General features: G+C 49.8%; 2 protein-coding genes across 3 annotated transcripts in view; one reads left to right on the plus strand and one right to left on the minus strand.

Moving 5' to 3' along the window:
- The window catches only part of ACSF2 (acyl-CoA synthetase family member 2), a 31,471-nt gene that overhangs the window by 3,517 nt on the left and 4,263 nt on the right, over positions 1–23,691 (minus strand). Inside the window, exons 2-10 of the mRNA XM_027519784.1 lie at positions 9,257–9,452; positions 8,751–8,879; positions 8,455–8,508; positions 8,049–8,167; positions 7,778–7,943; positions 7,146–7,241; positions 6,857–7,014; positions 6,483–6,574; positions 6,101–6,177 (exon numbers count right to left, since the gene is read on the minus strand). Of these exons, the coding sequence (XP_027375585.1) occupies positions 6,101–6,177; positions 6,483–6,574; positions 6,857–7,014; positions 7,146–7,241; positions 7,778–7,943; positions 8,049–8,167; positions 8,455–8,508; positions 8,751–8,879; positions 9,257–9,452 (1,087 nt within the window). The remainder of the gene's footprint in view (positions 1–6,100; positions 6,178–6,482; positions 6,575–6,856; positions 7,015–7,145; positions 7,242–7,777; positions 7,944–8,048; positions 8,168–8,454; positions 8,509–8,750; positions 8,880–9,256; positions 9,453–23,691) is intronic.
- CHAD (chondroadherin) lies at positions 1,145–14,113 on the plus strand. 2 transcript variants are annotated; one of them, XM_027519789.1, is made up of 4 exons: positions 1,145–2,612; positions 4,605–4,768; positions 5,035–5,180; positions 13,853–14,113. In XM_027519789.1, exons 1-3 carry the CDS (start codon positions 1,833–1,835, stop codon positions 5,174–5,176), a joined length of 1,086 nt encoding a protein of 361 aa, XP_027375590.1. In that variant the 5' UTR covers positions 1,145–1,832; the 3' UTR covers positions 5,177–5,180; positions 13,853–14,113. The 2 variants fall into 2 exon arrangements, with proteins under 2 accessions (XP_027375590.1, XP_027375589.1); XM_027519788.1 differs by lacking the exon at positions 13,853–14,113 and adding an exon at positions 5,395–5,905.

The raw sequence follows: 23,691 nt of genomic DNA on the forward strand, positions 1-23,691 counted from the left end.
GGCTCCCAGTTACCAACATCTCAGCTTCCCCACCCCATCCCCAGGCTGTCTTAACACCCCCTTCCCGATTTCAGGCCACAGCATCCCCTGCCCCTTCTTTCCAAGCTGAAGAATCCATAAATTTGATGAGAAAGCCAGCCTGCCTTGGCCCAGACGGGAGCTACACAGATACCAGCCACCTACCCCTATCCTGCCCCATCCACTCGAAACCCGGGATAAATGCCTGGTCTTGGGGTAGGGTGCCCCCCCCTTCAAATTCTGGAAAGTTTCCTGTAAATTTGTTTTGCTCAAAATAAAAATACAGCCAAAGCAAGGGTTTACAAAGCCAGTGGCACACACCCCAGCCCCCCTTCTAGTGGTTGGAACATCCTGAGCAACAGAAAAGCAGCAGTCAGCCTTGGAGGAATACCACAAGACAGTGTTCTGGCCCAAGTATGACCCCCATCCAGAGGCAATGGCTGGAAGGGGCTTAAGACGGCAGGCTTCCGCACCTGAGCACCGCATGAAGGGAGAGGGGCTGGGGAGGTTCCTTCCAGCCAGCAAAGACACCAGCCCTTTGTTCGTCCGTTCATCCTTCAGCCCTCCCCTTCCCTCCTGTGTTAGTGGGCATGAATCAGGCATAGCTGGGGTCTGGCAAGACTTGGGGTCTGGTTTCTCCTCGCACCCCCCAACACAGACAAGAACTCCTACCAGTCAGCCCAGAGCTTGCTTTGGGGCCAGAGCTGTGACTCTGCCTGCCCACCCTCCCGTTTCCACAGGAACCCAGACACCGTGGCTGACAAGTAGACACACAGAGACCCAGTTGGCTGGGGTAGGGCTGCCCACAGGACCTGGGGTCGTGAAGCCTGAGCTGTTGGGACCCAGCCCTCTCACCCACCCTTACAGTCCTGGGGCCACTGCCCGGGTGTGGCTTCTGCCAGGTACACCTTGGCGCCACTCTGGCCACCACCCCTAGAGAACCACCCCCCACAAAGGGTCCTGACCACTGCAGGGTGGGGTAGGTATGAGGAGATGTGGACATTTTAGGGAGATTAGGGAGGGGGGAAGACAGAGCCACCGTGCCTGTGGTCTTTAGGTGTTTGCCGAGGCCTGTGGGTCATCCCCTCGCCGCCAGTTCCCACTTTTCTGGTTGCCTTCAGTCGTGGCAAAGGGATACAGGGGGTGCAGGGGACAGAAAGCCAGCTTGAGGCTGGGAGAGAGAGGCCAGGGCCAGTCGAGGGCGGGGAAGAGCTCCACCTTCTCGAGAGCAGCTGGAGCGGGGAGCCCGACGCCAGGGTGGCTCTCACGCTCCGCCGGCGCTGCACAAGAGCCCCATTAAAGCGCCGCCGGCCGGCGACCGCGGCGAGACTCGCGTCCGGCTGCCAGGCCCTGCTTCCTCCCTCGCTGGGTCCAGGGCACGCGGCCGAGGGCGTCTGGGGGGAGGCGTGGAGGCTCAGACTTGAGCAAACAAATAAGTTCGGGGGCTGCCCCTCTCCCCGACTAGGGAGTAAACTTGGGTCCTGGACACACCCATACCCTCCCCCGCCCCGGGCGGAGAGGAGATGGGGTGGGCAGGGAGTGGGTCCGAGGGCAGGGAGACAGGGGCCCGAGCTAGGGGCCGAGGTTCAGGGCCAGTGCGGCCCCCCGCAGAGTCCCCAGGGTGGGAGGGCCCTTCCCGGTCGAGGGCAGGGGCGCAGCTCTGGGCGGGAGGGAGTTAACCCGGTGGCCTCCGGCTCCACGTAGGAGCTGGCTCTGGCTGCCGGCTGCGGTCAGGGCCACCATATAAATAGGGCGGGAGACCGAGCGCCGAGGACTTGCCGCTGCCCCCTGCCTTGGCCCCAGACGTCCTGGCCATGGCCCGCCCGATGCTCCTGCTCAGCCTCAGCCTGGGCCTCCTGGCCAGCCTGCTGCCTGCGCTGGCCGCCTGCCCCCAGAACTGCCACTGCCACAGCGACCTGCAGCACGTCATCTGCGACAAGGTGGGGCTGCAGAAGATCCCCAAGGTGTCAGAGAAGACCAAGCTGCTTAACCTCCAGCGCAACAACTTCCCTGTGCTGGCAGCCAACTCATTTCGGGCCATGCCCAACCTCGTGTCGCTGCACCTGCAGCACTGTCAGATCCGCGAGGTGGCCGCTGGCGCCTTCCGAGGCCTCAAGCAGCTCATCTACCTGTACCTGTCCCATAACGACATCCGCGTGCTGCGTGCCGGTGCCTTTGACGACCTGACCGAGCTCACCTACCTCTACCTGGACCACAATAAGGTGACGGAGCTGCCCCGGGGGCTGCTCTCCCCTCTGGTCAACCTTTTCATCCTGCAGCTCAACAACAACAAGATCCGAGAGCTGCGCTCAGGTGCCTTCCAGGGCGCCAAGGACCTGCGCTGGCTCTACCTGTCGGAAAACTCACTCAGTTCCCTGCAGCCCGGCGCTCTGGACGACGTGGAAAACCTTGCCAAGTTCTACCTGGACAGGAACCAGCTGTCCAGCTACCCCTCAGCTGCTCTGAGCAAGCTGAGGGTGGTGGAGGAGCTGAAGCTGTCCCACAATCCCCTGAAAAGCATTCCCGATAATGCCTTCCAGTCCTTCGGCAGATACCTGGAGACGCTCTGGCTGGACAACACCAACCTGGAGAAGGTGAGCTCCTGCTTGCGGGGCTGTGCCCTGGCTCCTTCTTCACTGCCAGGAGGCCCGGGGATCCAGGGCCACAGCTGGGCACCATCCCCTCTCCCCTAAAATTCCTCTACCAGTGGCTGTCTCCAAGGTGTGGAGCTCTGTCCTCATCTTATCGCTGCTGCTAAGTCGCTTCAGTCGTGTCCGACTCTGTGCAACCCCATAGACGGCAGCCCACCAGGCTCCCCTGTCCTTGGGATTCTCCAGGCAAGAATACTGGAGTGGGTTGCCATTTCCTTCTCCAATGCATGCATGCATGCTAAGTCGCTTCAGTCTTCTTATCATGTCCCCACCCCAAATCCTGCCCTGCTGTCCCTGTCCTGAGTCTCAGCCACTACCCTCCTAAGATTCCTACTTATAAACAGAGTTAGGCTGTCCTGGCCCCACCAATGGCCCCCAGGAGGCATATCCAGGGCCCTCAACCCCCCTGCTGTGCGCAGAAGCCACCTCTTCCTGTTAGGCCTTCCACCCCTCCTCTGCTGTTTTTTTCCTGCCTCCAGTAAACCTACCACCCCATAAAGGGAGGTTTGTTTATTGAGAAGCCTTCCAGAGGAGCTGGGCAAATCAGGCCCACAAAGAGACCCTGTTCCTGGTGGGGAGTGTGCATGAGTGCTAAGGTGGAGTGGGGGGCTGGGGAATGAGCAGGGAGCACATAACTGAGGAAGACCGCCTCCATGCCTCCCAGAGGCCCTGGTGGATCCCCCACCCCACCCCCAGTCCACACACATACATTCCACTGCATTCTCAGGGTCATTTCAGCTGAGTGGGGACCATGGACCAGGGGCCTGCCCCAGGCTGCAGGCATGGCATCCATGGGTTCTACGAAGGGGAAAAGGCAAGAGCCACTCACTACTGTCAACCTTCGGCACAAGGACCCTAGGTGTCTCCCCACAGGAAAGATTGGCCATGCCTCACTGTGCCCCAGACCACTCACTGCCCTTTGCCCACCCTGGTCACCAGACCCATCTCCTGACTTTGTCCTCCCTCAGATGCCCAGTGCCTGGCCAGGTGCTGCTGCCTTGGGTCAGGGTGGAATCCCTTCTTGGGACTAGAAAATTGCTCTGGCGCAGGGGCTTCACCAGGAGGTTTGGGCAGGAAACAGGGTAAGGTGGGAAGATAGATCAGAACAGTCTGAATACCAGGGAGGTTCACACCCTTCCCTGGACCACAGGCACAGAGATGAGGGCAGAATCATACCTGGATAGCAACCGGCCTTCATCTGGGCGGACAGAGCCTGCCCGAGCCTGCCCTTCTTCAGCCCCGAACACTCCCCAGCTGAAGTCACAGTCCCCTGTGGCCCATTATTGCCAGCGTGGCCTTTCAGTGGGAAGTACAGCGGGGAAGCAGGGGCTCATTTGGGGCAGGCGAGGCCAGGCAGGAACTGTGACGTCTGGGCCAAGATGTGGGCACCAATAGAATGTTTCCTCTGGAGCCAGCCAGCCTGGCCCAAGACTCCACCAAGGTGGCTCCACAAATAGTGCCTGGCAGGCAGTGCGGGAGCAGGGAGGACAAAGCTGGGGGCATGCAGGACCCTGGGGCTGTGGGGAGCCTGGGCCCACGGCCCATCCCACCAAACACTGGCCAGCTTCACTCTGTGCCAGCTTGGGCCACTGAGGCCAAACTCTGGCTGCCTCCCCAGTCCCAGTGTTTGCACGGGGAGCACGGTGCCAGAGGAAAAGGAGCTAGAAGTGGCCCTGCAGCTACTGTTGACTCCCTAGTGCCACCCTGAGCAAGGGACTTAACCTTGCCCTGCAATCTACATATTGAAAATAACACTACCTAGCTCAGCAGACCATTGTATGGATTAGATCTTCTGAGAAAACCTAGTCACGCTGTGAACCTGCTCAGGGCACCACTGCTTGCATTCGGGGTGGACCCTGCCCCGTGGGAGCATAGAGCTAGGAGAGGCTGGACACTGGGACTGAGCTGCTCACTCACACCCACCCTGCTCCCTAGTTTTCTGACGGTGCCTTCCTGGGTGTGACCACGCTGAAACATGTCCATCTGGAGAACAACCGCCTGCACCAGCTGCCCTCCAACTTCCCCTTTGACAGCCTGGAGACCCTCACCCTCACCAACAACCCCTGGAAGTGTACCTGCCAGCTCCGGGGCCTTCGGAGGTGAGAGGGCCCCAGTAGTACCCCTAGAGGCCATCCTCCTGTGATGGAGTGGAGACATACTGACCCTGCACTAAGACATCCTAGGCATATGTCCTAGATTTGCTCCCTAAGAGGTGTGGGACGCTGGGCACTTCCCCATTTGTAAAATGAAGATGACAGTTCCAGACTACCCCAAAGCAAAGTCAACCTGACCCCATGGTTCACTGTCTTTACCTCCAGTACTCTTCCATCCCTTCCCCAACCCCAGCAACTCTCTGTCTCTCCAGGTGGCTGGAAGCTAAGACCTCTCGCCCTGATGCCACTTGTGCATCACCCGCCAAGTTCAGGGGCCAGCACATTCGTGACACGGACGCCTTCCGCGGCTGCAAGTTCCCCACCAAGAGGTCCAAGAAAGCCGGCCGCCATTAAACAGGTGGGGTCCAATGGGCATGGCCCCTATTCTCTCTCTGGAGACTCTGGAATTGAGGAGGGTGTCCCAGGATACTTCCATTTTTACAGGGAAAGGAGGGGAGGACTGGGGCTCCCTCCTCTAAGGGGGAAAATGATACCTCCTAGGACTCCCACCATTCTCTCCGAACAGCATCTAGACTGTTGGCGTCCTGACACCAGTCCTTGCCTCACCACAGGTCCTGACCCAGCCAGTCCTGGTGACTGGCCTCTGCCTTCTGCCGGAGAAACTACTGATCCTCTCACCTCTGACTCCCATCTTCTCCCAACACCCTCTGCTGATACATAGATCTGTTCACACCTAGACATGTCCTGGCAGGGCACCCGGGCACTCCAGCACAAACCCAGCTCCACTTGATGCTGAGAGCTCCAGCACGCCTGGCCTCACGGCCACAGCTCCTCTCAGAGAAGCTGTTGCTAAGACCTCCAAGTCCATTAGGACCAGAACAGGGTGACCATCAGGATGGCCACCCTTCCAGAATCCTCCTCTTGATTTCCCTTTCCCTGTCATTTGGAAACAAACATCAGATCCTTGCCCTACCCCTTGCTCCTAGGAAGGGTCTGAAGCCCCTACCCTCAACTCTGCCAGCCCCCACCTGCCAGGACACTGGTGCTTTGCCACACATCCTCCCACGCTGCATTTCTTCCCCAGATTTCTATAAATATAAATTTATGTATGTATAATATTTACTCCCCTGTCACCTGTCTTTGTGACTTGAGAGCTATTGATGAGGTCAGACTGCAGTTTCTCACATCTGCTTTCTAGAAGGAGGGCCAGCCGAAGGGTCTTCCTTGGAGACCCAGGCTGGACTCCTCGACACATCCAGCAATCTGTTCTTGCCCAGCCCTGGCCTGCCCTCCACCCCAGCCCCTGCCTCTACTTACCACTAGCTCCTTCATGTTCAGCTTGTTGATGATGGCTCTGATCAGCTCTGGGGGTGCAGGAGACCCAGCAATCACACCTGAATCGGAGAGAGGGCTGACACAGCTCCCACCTTCTCCAGGTCCAGTAGACTCCCATTCACCTGTAGCCCTTTTTAGGAAATAACATTCCCTTTGCTTCCCAACCCTGGACTTGTTTCTAGACCTGGCAGCTGTCCTTAGGCTGATGTCTAGGCAGCTGGTCTTAGGCTGGTGTCTAGGGACATAGAGGATTTCCCTCCCTCCCACCCATGTTTAGTGGCCTTTTTGCCCCTAAATGAAAGATTGGGCACTTATGCAGCTCACTAGGCTAGTCCTGGCCTCACCACTCTTGGCCCCATCCCACCTCCACGCATGGTTGAGATGTCGTAACTGGAGAAGTCTGGTTGGTTCAGAACGTCCACGAACATTGTGGGGGTCCCATACAGGAAGCAGCCTCTGTATAAGGGAGGTGCATCTCAAAATCAGGCTTGGAAGTAGAAGGGAACTTCCTCCTCTCACCCACCAGACTCTAAGCCTACAGTAAGGGCCACGGCTACAACTGTGGGATATAAGCAGAAGCTCCTTGGAGGGAGGGACTGGTCTCCTGAGAATCTCCCACTACCCCATCTCCATTTCTCTTGATTGGAGGGCGGAGACAGCTTGGAAAGGAATCAGGGCCCAGGAGTGAGGAACAGGAGGATCTTATCAGCCCACAGATAGCTGCCCACTGATGCCCACCTTTCTCTGCTGATGGCCTCCAGCGTCTTCTTGCCCTCAAAGACCGGAGAGCACAGGATGAGGGTGACACCGTGCATCAGGCTCACCATTGTGCCCCCCACAGAGCCCAGGCAGTGGTACAGGGGGCTAGGCAGCACTACCCGCGACTCCTCTGGCGTCTGGAGATGGAAGCAGGAGCTGGGTCTATTGTGGGGCCAGAAGCCGAGCTCCTCTAGCCAGAAGGGGGAACCCAGCAAACCCCCACCCCTGCAGGGTGCCAGGAAGCCCTTGCTGGGCCAGCACCCCTCACCTTCTGGTGCAGTCTCAGGCGCTGCCCTATCATGTTGGCGTTGTTGACAATGTTGTAATGGGAGAGTGTGGCCCCCTTGGGGCTGCCGGTTGTCCCCTGACAAGACAAGAAGCTGATAGCTTGGCCTCTTTCATCCCATCCCCTTCCCACCCTGGGCCACGGCATGGAAGAGCACTGGACTGGGAGTCAGGAGACTGAGATTGTTGCCCTAGATCCATTCATTCACTCAGTACATATTTAGCAACTTGCCTTGTGCCTGCACGGTGCCAGGTGTTAGGATTCAGAAATGTGGCAGAGAAGGTCTACTCTCAGGCCACTTATAAGGTGGCTCAGAGGCTCACCAGCAGATGGCCTCTCGGGGTCTCAGTTTCCCCATCTGCCAAATGAGGGGCTCTGACCTGTGGCGGCTCAGCACATCTGCCCCTGTGCTTGGGACAAGAGGGCCAGGGGAGAGGGGCATGTGACAAGGACTCTAGTTGCTGATGTTTTCCAGGGCAGAGGGGACAGCTAGGGCTGGCCGCAGGAGAGTGCTCTACTGATCTCTGCTGCCTCCTTGCTCTCGGGGCGGGTCTCAGGGCAGGCAGGTGTTAGCATGCCAGCCTGGGTTCAGGACCTGGAGATCTCTGCCGTACCGAGGTGAACTGGATGTTGATGGGGTCATGGCAGGACAGGAACTGCTGGGTGTGCCGGAGCCGGGTCAGATTTTGCTCTTGACTGCCAGCTGCCACCACCTCATCTAGAAGCAGTGTCCCTGGCAGATGGGCATCCACCGAGATGACTGTGGTCAGATCTGGAAGCCTGGCGGTGGGGAGCATGATGAGAGGGATGGCCCACAGAGATGGGTAAGGAGTGAGGGGGCCAGGAAAAGGCATGATGTACCCCTCTCAACCCAGACACCCCCACCTCTGACTCTTCAAGGCCCCTGGCTGGGCCTTCTCCACCTCTGGACAGATCTGCTTCAGGATGTTGTAGTATTGCTGAGTCTTGAATTGCTTGGGAAATACGAGGGCTTTGCAGCCCACCTGTAGAAGGGGAGCCCCCCACCACGGTCAGCAGGAAGCCCCAGCCTGGGAATGTGGTAGAGTCCTGACAGTTGCTCTCTCTCCCATACACACAGCCACCACCCCCGACACACACACTAGCCTGTATGACCTACCATCCCCTCCTCCCACCCACTGCCTGAAGAAGGACAGACTCAGGGTGTTCCCTGTGCATGCCCCCCACCCCTCTCAGCCTTCTGTGACAACTGGAAGCCCCCTGTGCTAGGTACTAGCTGGCTTCTCCCACAGTACCCAAGGAATGGGCCCACCTTCTTGAGGGCATACTCCAGCTCCATAGCCTGGTACGCTGGATTCACAGATACCTGGTGGAGACAGTGAGGGCACGTCACGTGTCCTGGGCAGATGCTGCCATTTGCAGCCCCTCCACCCTCAGAGGCAGCACCCTGTACCTTCAGGCTTCCCTGGTGGGCTTCAGCAGAAAGCACTAGCTGGTCTGAAACCAGCCAGGCACTGGTGTGATTCTGGGGCTGAGGGTCCAGGGAGCTCCCCTGAATGATGCCCTCCCCCCTGCATACCCAGCTATGCCAGGTAATCCCCTCCTCACCAGAATGATGCCAGCCTGGGCTGTGGCCAGCTGCATGAGTACCCATGCATAGGAGTTGGGTCCCCACATGCCCAGCCGGTCACCCTTGCGGAGGCCGATACTCAAGAGCCCAGAAGCAGCTTTATCCACCTGGAGTAAACAGAAGGGGAACAGAGGAGTGAGATGCAGGTGAGCAGAAAGGAGCCCATGAGTCTGACTTTAACCTTTGGCCCAGGGGTTCACATCAGAAGCACTTGGGAATGAGGGACAGGCAGATACGCAGGCCTGAGGTCTGGAGGGGGACTTGGGAACATGCATAGTTAACCAGTGTCCCAGAAACGACTGATGCAGGAGGCACCTGGACCTCCTCTGCCTCGGCCCTGCCCTCCTCTCCTGACATTCCTTGGGGTCTCTCAGGCAGCCCCAGCACCCTGCCCCATAGCCAGGCACCACCCTTGCAGCTCCACCAAGCTTGGCACCTGGGGGCCAGCACCTGCCCACTTTGAAGGTTCAAAGTCAGGACCCACCTCCTCCTTGAGTTGGGCAAAGGTCAACCTGATGTTTTCATGGTGGACAACCAAGGCCTCCTGGTCTGGGACCCTCTGTGCTGTGGCATCCAGGCACCGCCCCACGGTCTTGTTACTGAGGTGCAATCCGACGTGGCCCTGGACATAGCTGAAGCCTCCGACGGGCAAGGGGACGGTGTGATCCAGCTCTCCTGAACTGTGGGAAGAGGGGCTATGCGCTCAACTGCACCAAGCCAGGCCTCCCTGGAACCAAAGGCTGGCACATCATGCTAGGAAGCAGGTTGCATACAACGTGTGCAGGAAACTCCAGAAACTGTCTGATCTGCCCTATCGCCAGGGACCTATTTAACATAGGAGCTACTTTGCCCTTGGGAAATCAAAACCTGGATGCTGACCTCTGTCCCTAATCAGAGAGAAGGTTCTCCCCAGCCTACTCCTCAGTTTCCACTCAGTACCAAGGGTCTGGAGCCTTGGTATCCAAACCCTGGAAAGGGACTCTAAGGTCAGTCATGCTGAGAGGTAGCCTGGGCGGGCTGGGAATGGCCTCATTCTAGACACCACTTCCTCCTGGTAAAAAGACCCCTGGGTATCTGTCAAAACCCACAGAATAATCTAACACAAGGACTAAACCCTGATGTAAACTTGGACCATGGTCAACAATACTGTGCCATGCGTGCATGTGTGCTAAGTTGCTTCAGTCTAGTCTGACTCTGTGACCCTATGAACTGTAGCCCCCCGGGCTCCTCTGTCCATGACATTCTCCAGGCAAGAATACTGGAGTCAGTTGTTGTGCCCTCCCTCCAGGGGATCTTCCTGACTCAGGGGTTGAACCTGTGTCTCTTACACTGGTGGGCAGGTTCTTTACCACTAGTGCCACCTGGGAAGCCAATAATGTACCATACTAGTTCACTAATTGTAATGTGCCATACGAATGCAGATGTTAATATCAGAGAAACAGTGCCAGGGATGGGGTCGGGGGTGGGCATAATGAACTGCATGTATGATCTACTCAGTTATTCTGTAACTAAAACTGTTATGAATTATTAAAACAATTAATTATTATTTTTTTAAAAAAAGGTCCCCAGAAGTCTAAGTATCATAAGCTTAGGCCTGCTTATGCCTATTTGCCAGACCTGGGTGACAGGTGCTGGGCTCCCATCCAGGCCCAGAGAAGTATATGACAGCTCTCAGACCCTGTTCTCATCCGAGAGGGCATGCTCCAGATCCAGGCTTTCCAGACCACCACCCCAGGGTGGTGTGGGCCCTGGGGGCCCTTCCTGATGATTCAGTCCTACAGTTGCTGAGCTGAAAAGGCCAATCCTAATTGTCACCGATTGGCTGCTTCTGGCTTATGAGGGAGAATTTCTGGACGGAATAAAGTATGCAGGGCAGAGGGGAGCAAAACTGGGTTTCCCTATAAATGAGAGAGGAGACCTCACGTCACATGAGGGTGTGTCCCAGTGCAGGCTGATGGGTAGGTTGTCCTGACTTCAATAAAGATGAGTCACAAACTGGAGAGCGAGTGAGCACTGGATGGAGCTGGGGGCCTGAGGTCTCATCCCAAGTGTGCCACTGGCTGGGTGGGAGATTGTCACAAACACCTTCGGTGTCCCTTGACATGTGTCCTCAGCACATTTCTAGTTTCACTGATAGGGCAGTGTCTTGTGGTTCTGTCCTCAGGGACTCCCTCAAGTTTCTCCTTCTGTGGCTGGGCGGTTCTGGGAGGCATCAAGCCTGGGGGCGGGGGGGGTGCGGTAAGATCCTGGTTGCCCACACACGCCCCAAATTGACTTCTTGTCTCCTCTCCATACTCCCTCACTCCTGCTTCCCAGGATCACAAATAAACCACCTGCACCCATGTACCTGTTCTCAAGAAAATCCAAGTGAAGATACCTGTGTCTTCTCCTCTCTGGGCCTCAGCCTCCCCACCTATAAAGTCTGAGGACTTGGATCTGTGGTTATCCTCAAAGGGATACTATCTAGATCACCTCCCTGGGCAATCTTCTCAAAGATTGTAGTGAGCCACCTAAGCCAGCTGGTTTCCTCAGGTGTGCTAGGACAGAAAACAGCCAGAAGTCACAGGCCTCTGAAGCCCTGCCAGCCCCCGCATTCTACCACTCAGGTTGGCAGACCTAAAGAACTACTGAGGTAGTTCCTCGTAGTCACCATGACACCCCTCAAAAGAGACTGTGTACCCAAATCCTTCTCTCACAGGCATAATGTGGAGGGCACTATTTTTGCCCACTAGGAAACAGATGTGCTCCTTTCTTGGGTTTGCCACAGTGATGGGTGTAAGAGCAAGCATGTAGAGAAAACCTGCTTAGGAAGAAAGTCAACACAGGGGAAAGTAGAGAGATGGAAAGACAGAGACAAAAACAGAAACAGCCAGGAAGACCCAGCGACAGACTTAATCTTGAGCTTGTCGAATACCTAGACAGTCACATGTTGAGTCTACCTGCCTCTGGACTTTTCACTGTCACCAGTCAATAAAGTCCCTCCTTGAATTTAAACTAGTTTGGTGAGGGGAGAGAGGAGCTGAATTCCATTTGCAACAACATGGATGAATCCAAAGGACATTATGCTTAAGGGAAATAAGCCGGAAGCAGAAAGTCTAATGTTGCATGATCTTACTTATATATGTAATCTAAAATATGAACAAACATTTAAGCTAGTCTGAGTTGGGTTTCTGTTGCTTACAACTGGTGAATCCAAACTAAATACATTTTTTGCATTCAGTGGTTTACCACTGCCCTTGAAGCCTTGGTAAGCCACCTCCCAACAGCCCAGCATCTGGATTAGAAGGCAGAAAAACACAGATTTCAGCCAGTTTAATGGTCTTGTTGTCAACAAAGCATTAAAAGTGGGGAGCTGGGGCATCTGTTTCACAACACGGATCCCCTTATTCTCAAAATGTCCCAGAGTTCTGTTTGGTGTGGAATATGATTTTCTACACACTCACCATGGTTTTCAGTGGCCTCTTGGAATGCCTAGCTGACAAATCAACAGGTTGATTTATGTGCCCTTCCCTGGTGGCTCAGACAGTAAAGAATCTACCTGCAGTGTGGGAGACCTGGGTTCGATCCCTGGGTTGGGAAGATCCCCTGGCAATCCCAGGCAATACTGGCAACCCACTCCAGTATTCTTGCCTGGAGAATCCCCCAGAGGAGCCTGGTGGGCTATAGTCCATGTGTTCGCAAAGAGTCAGACACAACTGAGGGACTAAGCACAGCATCCCCAAATGTAGTTCAAAAGTGTATTGTCTCCTTTATCTTCACAGCGGCTCTGATAGGTGGAATGACAGAGACTCCCAGTAGCCCCTTCTCCCTTAATAATACACCCTCAGATGTTTACCTGGCCATGGCCATGTGGAATAGACACCACATTTCCAAGCTTCCACAGTAGGTGGTCTGGTTGAAGAATAAAGTCTGGCCAATGGGATTTAAGCAGAGGTTGTGTGTATGTGTGTGCACAGCTTCGGAGAAGAGCCCTTAAAGGGAAGCACATCTTCTCTTTTTCTTTCCTGCTGGCTGGAATGCTGCCTGTGATAGTTCTCTTGGAGCACATGGTGAGCTTGGCATCGCAGAGCAACAAGACAGACGGACATGGAGCCTGACAGCAGGCTGTACCACACCAGCCACACACTGGCCATTTCCCAGAAAAACTCCATCTACTAAAACCATGGTGAGAAGGGGTTTCTCTGATACACACTAAGCCAGTTCTAAAAAATACAGGTGGACGTTATGAACTCTCTTTGTACAGGTAAGGAAACTGAAGTGCAAAGAGGCCAAGTGGGCTGCCTAGCTGGTAAATAGCTGAACCTGAAGTGGAGAATGGAGAATCCAGCACCACTACCCCAGCATGATAGCCTTGCCTGCCCAATTTGGGGAGAAAGGATGAGATGGGCTCTGGATTTAGTCCTTATCTGATCACTAGAGATTGTCTAATCTCAATTTTATTTTTCCACAGTTGTTTACTAATTGAAGCCAAGAAACGGGGACTGGGGTAGGACAAGGTTGAAGTAAAAACAGGTTGCTCCTTCAAAAGATTGAAGAGTTTGAGAAACTCATGTCAAAGCTCATAAATTTAAGAACCACCCATCATTTCAAAAGCCCAAATGCAAACACCATTGATTCTAGTTCTCTCCTTCCTCAAACACACCCAAAACACCTTGAGCAAGAAGGGCGGCCACTTCTTTTTCTATTCTTAAACAAAGTGGCAGATACCCCATTTATACCCGAAAAAGGAACTAGATATGGTTTTAGGAAAAGTTGTCTGTTTGTGGAAAGTTTAAGGAGCTGGAGCAGGACGCCAAGAGTCCCAGGTGCTCCCAACTCAAACAACTAGAGTAAGACTTTAGCTACTTGGAGTGGGTGTTATAAAATGCCAGTTGGGAGTCAGTCAGCTAGGCAGGAGCTGGGAGGGAATGGAGACAAAGCACAGCCGCACCTAAAGGTGTGCGCAGAGAATGGGCATGTGAGAATTCAGGCCTAGATCTGTTGCCAGATCTTATTTCATAAGACAAGTTAGGAAACAAGGGTTACTTAAAAAAATAATTGTTTTGTTTGGCAACTAATGGATCCACTGTTTTGTCTTCAGTGCCTCACAGGGCCTGGAATGTAAGAAGTGCTCAAATGAATAACCAAATGCTTGAATTATAAATAATGCACATAACCCAATTAAAAAATAAGCAAAGGACTTCAGTAGACATTTTTCCAAAGAAGATATATGAATGGCCAACAAGCACATGAAATGTAAACTGAAACCACAATTAAATAGCACTTGGAGACCAGCCCTGGGATTTCTTTGGAAGGACTGATGCTGAGGCTGAAACTCCAGTACTTTGGCCACCTCCTGCGAAGAGTTGACTCATTGGAAAAGACCCTGATGCTGGGAGGGATTGGGGGCAGGAGGAGAAGGGGACGACAGAGGATGAGATGGCTGGATGGCATCACCGACTCGATGCACATGAGTTTGGGTGACCTCCGGGAGTTGGTGATGGACAGGGAGGCCTGGCGTGCTGCGATTCATGGGGTCGCAAGGAGTCGGACACGACTGAGCGACTGAACTGAACTGAACCGAACTGTACCCACTAGGAAGGTATAAACAAGAAACCAGCATAACAAATTTGGGGAGCATGTGGAGAAACTGGAACTCTTTTGCATTGCTGATGGGAATGTAAAGTGGTGCAGCTGCTGTGGAAAACATTTTTGGTGGTTCTCCAAAGAGTTACACATAGAGTTAACATTTGCCCTGGCAATTGTACTCTTAGGCACATACCCAAAAGAAGTGAAAACAAGTGTTCAAAGATTTGTACACAAATGTTTAGAGCATTACTATCCACAATAGTCAAAAAGTGAAAAGAACCTGAATATCCAGCAATGCATAAATGGATAGACAAAATGGGGAATATCTGTACAATGGAATATTATTTGACCATAAGAAGGAATAAAATACTGATACGTGCTACAACACGGATGAACCTTGAAAATACTGTAGTAAGTGAAAGAAGCCAGACACAGAAAATCACATATTGTATAATTTCATTTATGTCATGTTGAGGTTAGGCAAATCTGTAGAGACAAAAAGTAGAGTAAGTGGTTGCTTAGGGCAGAGGGGATGGGAGGATAGAGAGGTGATAGCTCAGGGTGTGACTCACACATATCCATAAACACAATAAAAATGATTGAATTGTACACTTTTTAAAATAATGTACAAAATTCTATTCCTAGGTATACAGCCAAAAGAAATCATATATGTGCCCACCAAAAGACAGGATATTTGCATTTGTATCTCCAATATGGAAACTACCTACTCAATAGTAGAATAGATAAATAAATGGTGATGATTATTTCAATATTATATAGCAATGAGAGCCAATGAACTATGACTACACCCAGAGATATGAATGAAACTCATTAAAAACTGTTAAATGAGAGAAGCCAGACAGGAAAAGGTATATACCATCTGATTCCATTTATATGTACAAAACAGGCAAAACTATTTTCTATGCTGTTAGAAATCAAGGGAGTGGCTCACTAGGTTCTGGTTCTATGGGTGTGTTCAATTTATCAAAAATTTATCAAACAAGTACATAAAATATGTGTAATTTCCTGAATCTATGTTATATTTGAACACAAAGTTAATCAGCTGGCTCAGTGGTAAAGAACCCGCCTGCCAATGTAGAAGATTCAGGAGATGTAGTTCGATCCCTGGGTTGGGAAGATCCCCTGGAGAGGAAAATGGCAATCCATTCCAGGATTCTTGCCTGGGAACTTCCCAGGACAGAGGAGCCTGGTGGGCTACAGTCCATGGAGTCACAAAGAGCCGAACACAATTGAGTGAGCACAATGGTGCACAATAAAGTTAAAAAGAAGAGCTTTCTAGGGCTTAAACCAGTGTTGACAGAAACACAATTCATAAACTAAATTTAGCAACTGACTATGGTATTTACCATCCTGTCAGAAAAATAAAAGCAGCATGTATTGCTTCTCTGCAAAATACATGCATACATTAATAAACAATACTGGGCAAGCCGAGCAAACACATCTGCTTGTGATTTCCATCTTAGAAACTACTCGAGAAAATAAATCAGCCCAGTTTTGAAGGCAGCAGAGTTTTCCTTTCTGAGAGTTCCAGCAGATGAGAAAGCAGTTCTGTGGCCTCTGTGCAGTTCCTGTTAGCCCGTGACTGCTGGGCCAGCCAACTGGTTTCCTACATGGATGCATGTTCCCTACATTCAGCAGAACAGAGCAGGTCAGGACACACTGCTTACTATTTAGAATGTGGCTTACCAGAGGCAAAGCTCTGGCCTTGCTCCAGTGGGAAAACAGGATCCACCAAATAGTTGTCTACTTGCAAATATAATTTACAGGAATGTCTGTAGAGATGTTTATGACAAGTAGGGAGTGTAATGATTCTGATTTATGAAAAAGATGGGCATGTTCAGTGAAGAAGGGCAGAGATGGGTAAATCTCCTGAAGGGCAGTGAACTTACGGAAGTGAGAAAACAGTGAGCGTGTGCCCTGTAATGCTGTCAGGCAAATCATCCCAAGTGTGCGTATCCCTGTCTTACAAATAGAGAAACTGAGAGAGAAGTTAAGCAGCTTGTCCAAGATGCCACCATAAAAGGTGGTAAAAAAAAAAGCCTCATCATTCAATCACAAACAGCTTTCCATGAAAAAGATAAGTGCCATTGACACAGGAAACACAAAAATAGCCCAATCCGCCACAAATGCACAGAGGAAAGAAGACAAGTGCCCAGTAAGCAAGATGTCCATGTCACAAAGCAAAACAACCAGGAGAGATCGGCAAAGATGGAAAATATCAATAGTATGATGTCTATGATTTTCAAATGGTGACCAAAAATATGTGTGTGTTTATTAAAAGGTATCTATAAAAAGGATAATTTTTTTATTAATGAGGCAAGAGATTCATTTTCTTAAGTGACCCTATCTGAGTGGGTGGCAACCCTGGGCCTCTTTCTGTATGTTCTTTACACTGCAGCCCATCCACAGCTTCCTTTGAGGTTGCACAGGGCCTAGGGCAGCAAACCTGAAGCTAATGGTGCCACAGGCCCATGGAGAACCACCCCCATTTACTTCCCACCTTCCAGCCCTCAAGCACACACTGGCTCTTTTCCATGACTTACTTGCGGTATCTGATTCATCTTCTTTGCTGCCTCTGAACGCATCTTTCCAGCTCACTTCTAGTCCCAAGCACGATGGCTTTGCACGCTAACTGCACAGTCCTCTGGTTATACTCACCTAGGCACTGCTGTTGGCCCTCCCCCATGTAGCCTAGCCTTCCAGCAGTACCTAGTCAGAAAACACGGTCTGCTTAGCTCAGGGAACTTCTGTGAGCAATTGCAGCACTCTGTGACATTCCAAGGCAGATGACCAAAGTCAGGGCCAGAGGCTCTGTAAGCACCAAGGATCGCAGGTCCTGACAGGGTCAGGCAGAGACCACAGGCAGAGCTGGATGCCGAAGGAGCCACAGAGGCAGGGATGACCACGCCACCTGAGTACATAGGTATGACGATATACTTGGGAGAGAAGCAGTTTGTTTTGCCTCTTATTACATATTACTTCCTGGGCAGAGTTTTTTTGGGATCTGGGCCAGGAGCTTGCAGGTGAACCCTGTTCCTATCAGAAATTGGAATAACCCCAGGTCTTGCACAAGTCCTCTTAATCCTTTCAGAAGCCACCAGGGAGGCATGGTGACTAGATGTGAGGGGCCCATGGACACAGGAACAGCCCCTACACTGAGGCCGACCACTGTTACTCTGGGCAAGGTGCCATGCCAGCCACCAGCAAGAAAGCTTTAATCAATAGTCTGCTTCTGTTTCAAGTCATGGGCTGGCTTCTGCTCCTCCCCTTACAGGCATTTGATGCCAGTCTGGTTCTTGGGCTCTAAGAAAAAAATAAATCATCAACAAAGCTAAGAGACAGCAACTGCCTGGGTTTACAAATTTCATTTTATATATAGGAGACAAAAGATTCACATTTAGCCTGTATTAAAGGGGGAAAAAAATCCCACAAATCAATAAGGACACGTAATCTAACAATAAATGGGCAAAGAATATGAATATTCACAGAATACATTTCAAAAGACACCCAATCTCGCTGGTAATCAGAGAAATGTAGATCAACCCACAGCAAGAACACTTTAGCTTCCCCACCAGAGTGGCAAACACGTTCTCATTCAGGAATACCAAGTATTTTCGAGGCTGTGGGGAAACAGCAGCTCTCAGTTGCTGCTGGTGGTCATAGCAGCGCAGCCTCTCCAGAATAATTTCTAGAAAAGCTGAAAATGCCAACCCTCTAACGTGGGAATTGCACTGCTGGAGATGTTGTTATATAATGGATTTGTAAACATCAGGTAGAAAGAATTACCTATATCTATAGGTGTCGGTGTAAACAGATCTCAAAACATACTTTTGGGTGAAAAAAGAAGGGCGCGGTGATATAATTTTTGCTAAAATTATAAAAGCATAAGTATTTTTATGGATAAAAAACAAAGAGCACTTATTGCTTGCTTGGCATGATTCTATGTGCTTTACAAATGATACGCTATTCTGTTTATGGATTCAGAGACATGTTAAACGCAAAAAACGTGCTCTGACATGATGTACATTAAATTTATGACAGTAGTTCTCTGGTGAGGGGTGAGTAGGAGGAGGCTTACAAAACAGACATCAACTTGATCCATAATATTTATTTTATTTGTAGTTTTGTGTAACAAGTATGGCTATATTTTAATTTGAAGTGGTAGGTACACAGGTGCTTGTTATTTGATCATATGATTGTGTTAAAAAATTTTTTTCCATGTGAAATTTTTAAGAAAAAAAAATATAAGAGGCTTGATAATCTTCTAGGAAGGGTATTTCAACATTCGAAAGATAGAACAACTTGCTGGGAGGGACAGAATGACCCACTGGACCTGTTGTGTAAAGGGCCAGGACAAGATGAACTTTAATGCAAACAGGAAGGGCCCCAGGCTGCCCGTGATGTTCATGTGGTATCCTATCCTCCTGGGCAAGCCTCAGTCCTCAGTCAATACACTCACCCTTGTGTAAGACACAGTTCCAGCTAAGTGTACCAGTACATCTAGCTCATGGCAAATGAGAGGCAGGTGCTCCTCTTCCATCTCGCTTGCTCATCACCCCAAGATTCATTATTCAACCCAGCAGCCCCTGGACTGACCCACACACCATGGGGGCTGCATTCTCAAAGGTGTAGAGGGGCTCCTTTCGCTATTTGCAGAAAGACACTAGGCTGGTGGTTGATCTGGGAATAGAGATGGCAGATGCTTGTGAAGGAGGGAACAACTTTTAAACTGTAATATCTATTTTACCCTGAAAGAAAGTTAAACTTTTTATGTACCCATGAAGATGAGTGCCACATGTATACCAGCTACAACATGCAACCTAGTGTTTAAGAAAATGTAGATGCTGTTGTGACAGATAAAAATCCAGAGCACTAGTGAATGGTCATTTTCTTAATTGATGGCCATTTTACTGTACAGTGGCCACCAAGAGCACAAGAATGACTATAATGTTAAAAGGTCCTCAGCAAAAAATAGGAATTTCAACCTGTCTCTTAAGGGAAAAACACCCTTCAAAATAGACCACAGACTTACATGTAAAACATTAAAACTGAAAAACATTTAGAGGGACTTCCCTGATGGTTCAGCGGTTAAGAATCTGCCTTCCAATTCAGGGGATGTGGATTTGAGCCCTGGTCAGGGAACTAAGCCCATGCATTGCAACTGTTAAGCCAGTCTACCACAACTAGAGAGAAGTCTGTGTGCCAGAACGAAGACCAACAGGCAGATTTCCCTGCTAGTACAGTGGATAGGAATCCGCCCCAACGCACGGGACACCAGTTCAATCCCTGGCCTAGGAAGATCGCACATGCCACAGAGCTACTAAGCCTGTGCACCAGAACTACTGAAGCCTGCGTGCTCTAGGACCCTCGAGCCACAACTACTGAGCTGCACACCCCAACTACTGAGCCCACATGTTGCAAATACTGAAGCTTGTGCGCCTAGAGCGTGTGCTCCGCAACAAGACAAACCACTGCAATAAGAAGACGACGCACCACAACCAACATTAGCTCCCACTTGCCGCAACTAGAGAAAGCGCACGTACAGCAACAGAGCCCCAGTGCGGCCAAAAATAAGTAAACAAATTAATTAATTAAATATTTTTTAAAATCTAGAGAAAAATATGGGAGAAAAGCTTCAGGATCTAGGGGTAGGCAATAAATTTTTAAACTTGACACTATATGCACAATCTATAAACTTAATAAACTAATTTCAGCAAAATTAAAAATTTCCGCTCTGTGAAAGATCCTGTTAAAGAGGACAACAGGATGAGCTACAGAGTGGCAGAAAATATTTGCAAGCCACACATCTGACAAAGGACTAGTATCCAGAACGCATAAAGAACTCTGACAATTCAACAGTAAAAAAACCAAACAATTCAACTAGAAAATGGGCAAAAGACATAAAGAGATATGTCACCAAAAAGGATATACAATAAGCATATGAAAAGTTACTCAATATCATTAGCCATTAGGAAATGTGTATTAAAAACACAATAAGATATCACTATACACCTACTGGAATGACAAAAATTAAAAACAATGACAATACCAAATACTGATGAGGATGCTAATCGCTCATATATTGTTGGTGAGAATGGAAAATGGTACAGTCATCCTGGAAAACAGACAATTTCTGTACAACTAAACACGCAACTACCATACAAGCCAGCCATTGCACTGCTGACAATTATCCTAAAGAAACACATCTAGCTGGCCCCCTGTATCCACAGGTTCCATACGCAGACGTGGAACAGGAGACAGGGAGAGCTGCCTGCACTACTGCCATGCTGTATAAAGGACTTGACCACCACAGAGTTGGGGATTTGCAGGGGTCCTGGAACCAATCTCCTGAAGATACTGAGAAGAACTATAAGCAATTATGTTCCCAGAGAAACAAAGACTTATTTACAATCCCACAAAAACCTGTATATGAATGCATGCTGCTGCTGCTAAGTCGCGTCAGTCGTGTCCGACTCTGTGAGACCCCATAGACGGCAGCCCACCAGGCTCCCCCGTCCCTGGGATTCTCCAGGCAAGAACACTGGAGTGGGTTGCCATTTCCTTCTCCAATGCATGAAAGGGAAAAGTGAAAGTGAAGTCGCTCAGTCGTGTCCGGCTCTTCGCAACCCCATGGTCTGCAGCCTACCATGCTCCTCCGTCCATGGGATTTTCCAGGCAAGACTACTGGAGTGGGGTGCCATTGCCTTCTCCATATGAATGCATACAGCAGCCTTATTTGAAAAAACTGGAAACACCCCCAAATGTCCATCAGTGGGTGAATGGTTAAACCAACTGTGCACCCATATCAAAGAATACTATTTAGCAATTAAAAAAGGAACTACTGATACGCAAAACAACCTGAATGAATCTCCAGAAATTATGCTGAGTGAAAAAACCAGTCTTGAAAGACTGTATACTGTATGACTCCATTACATAACCTTTGGACATGATGAAATCCAATTAAAGGAGAACAGAAACCAGACCGTGAGCGGTCCTAAGGAGGGGTGGAAGTGGGACAGTAGGTGTGGCTGTAACAGGGAAACCTGAAGGATCCTTGCAGTGGTGACGCGGTATCAGTGCGAATATCCTGGCTGCGCTGCTGCACCACCGTTTTGCAAGATGTTATCATTGGGGGAAACTATATGAGATCTGTTTGTGTTATTTCTTACAACTGCATGTGAATGTACAATTATCTCAAAATAAAATGTTTAATTAAAAAAACAGCTCTTAGATGAGAAAATATTGAGGACCACAAAGTATAACTGGGCTGCCCAGTTCAGTGGGCCTAGAAGTCACACTGTCTGCACCGCTCTCTGCTGGGACAGTCCCCGGACACATTTGTTACACCTCTTCTGAGGACCCCACTTCTCAGCCTACTTTTCTGTTGCTACACCCAAGAGGTGAAATATTGGGCACAGGAGATCATGTCCTTTTCCCCACGGTTATGAAGGAAGGCTAAACTGTTTAATGTATAACACACACTTCCATGAATTCTTTTGTCAAGATCAATAGGTCACTTCTCCCCAAAGCAAGCCTTGGTTTTTGAGCAAAAGAAACTAGACACAAGAGTATACATTCTAAGATTCAAGAATAGACAAAATTAATCTATAGAGATTAGAAATCAGAATAGTGATAATCTCTGGTTGGGGAGGGAACTGACTGGAAAGAGGCACTAGAGAAATTTCTCGAGCTGTGCTATCTCTATGGCAGCCCAGTCACATGGGTCTCTGGAACACATGAAGCATGACTAGTCTGAATTGAAGCATTCTGTAAGTGTTAAATACACACAAGATTCAGAAGACTTCATGAAATAAAGAATATTAAATACCTCCTTAGCAATTTTTACATGATTGATTGCATGCTGAAATGATACTTTGGCTATACTAAGTTAAAGAAAATATATCATTAAACTTATTGCCTATTTCTTATTACTTTTAAAAATATGCCTACTGAAAAACATGACACTCCATATGTGGCTCACATTATATTTCTACCGAATAGCAGTGCTTTACAGTTATGGACACGTTTTATATCTTGGGGTGTTGAGTAATGGGTGTATACATTTGTTAATATTCATCAAACTGCACACTTATGATTTGTACATTTTACAGTTGCATTATACCATAAAGTCCCATGGTCTTTCCACCACCCAACATAACCTTCCTGATGGAGTCCACAGCTTACAAAGAACACAGACTACAAAGAACCCCAGAGTGGTAAGAGCTACAATAAAGATTTTGGGCAGGGCACTCTATATTGGTGGAAGCTTCCGTTTTTAACTCCAATAAAACTGATAGTGTATGCATGTTTGTAGAAGACAGAGGGCATTTTCAAAAGCCTGAAATACTTGGGGACGGGAGGCATCTATGCTGCAGATTTTCCACTGGGCCACTGTTCCGAGCTACTGGGGAAAGTACACAGAAGTCAAAGGTGAAGGCTGATTCAGAACAGTTGCCCTTGGTGGCATCACTAAGGCACATACGTGGTTTGAAAAAGAAAGTGAAAGTGTTAGTCACTCAGTCATGCTCAACTCTTTGTGATCCCATGGACTGTAGTCCACTAGTCTTCTCTGTCCATGGAATTCCCCAGGCAAAAATACTGGAGTGGGTAGCCATTTCCTTCTCCAGGGGATCTTTCCAACCCAGGGATCAAACCAACGTCTCCTGCATTGCAGGCAGATTTTTTACCATCTGAGCCACCAGGAAAACCCCACATACAAGGTTTAGATCTTTACTTTCTAGGGTCAAACCCTCAATGTTTTCTGTTCACTCACAGAGGGCTAGAGAAAACCAGAGAGTCCAGAGGTTAGGATGAGTTCGTAAGGGTTCAAGCACAAGTAACATTTCATATAAGTATTAAGGCTTCGAACTTCCACCACAGCCCTCTTGGATTCAGGGATCCAAGCCTCAAAGCCCAGACTCCCTGGAAATCACAAAATGTCCACAGAAATATTGTAGAGTGCTTCTTGTCCAAGTGGTCCATTTTACAAAGAAATCATGGTCCAGAGAGGTTGAGGGACTTGCCGAAAGCCATACTGAACTAAGCCATACAAAGGCTGGGTTTGCTTTCCTGTCACCTGACTCCTAAACTGAAAAACACATACATGCCAATGAGAGTCACAGAACATGATTTCTAAACTAGAAAAACAGCTTGTTTATTTCTAAATCGAGAGGCACTTGGCAGAGTTAGTGGTACCTGTCATTTATCAGGACAGTCTTCTAGCAAGGCCCCTTCAAGAGATGAAACTATATTCTGTACTTTGTTCAGTATATAATTGGGGGTGGGGGAAAGCAGCCCTTTATACTAACACTCAGCATAAGCATGGATAGG

Source organism: Bos indicus x Bos taurus, chromosome 19, assembly GCF_003369695.1.
Source record: "Bos indicus x Bos taurus breed Angus x Brahman F1 hybrid chromosome 19, Bos_hybrid_MaternalHap_v2.0, whole genome shotgun sequence".
NCBI classification, from domain to species: Eukaryota; Metazoa; Chordata; class Mammalia; order Artiodactyla; family Bovidae; genus Bos; species Bos indicus x Bos taurus.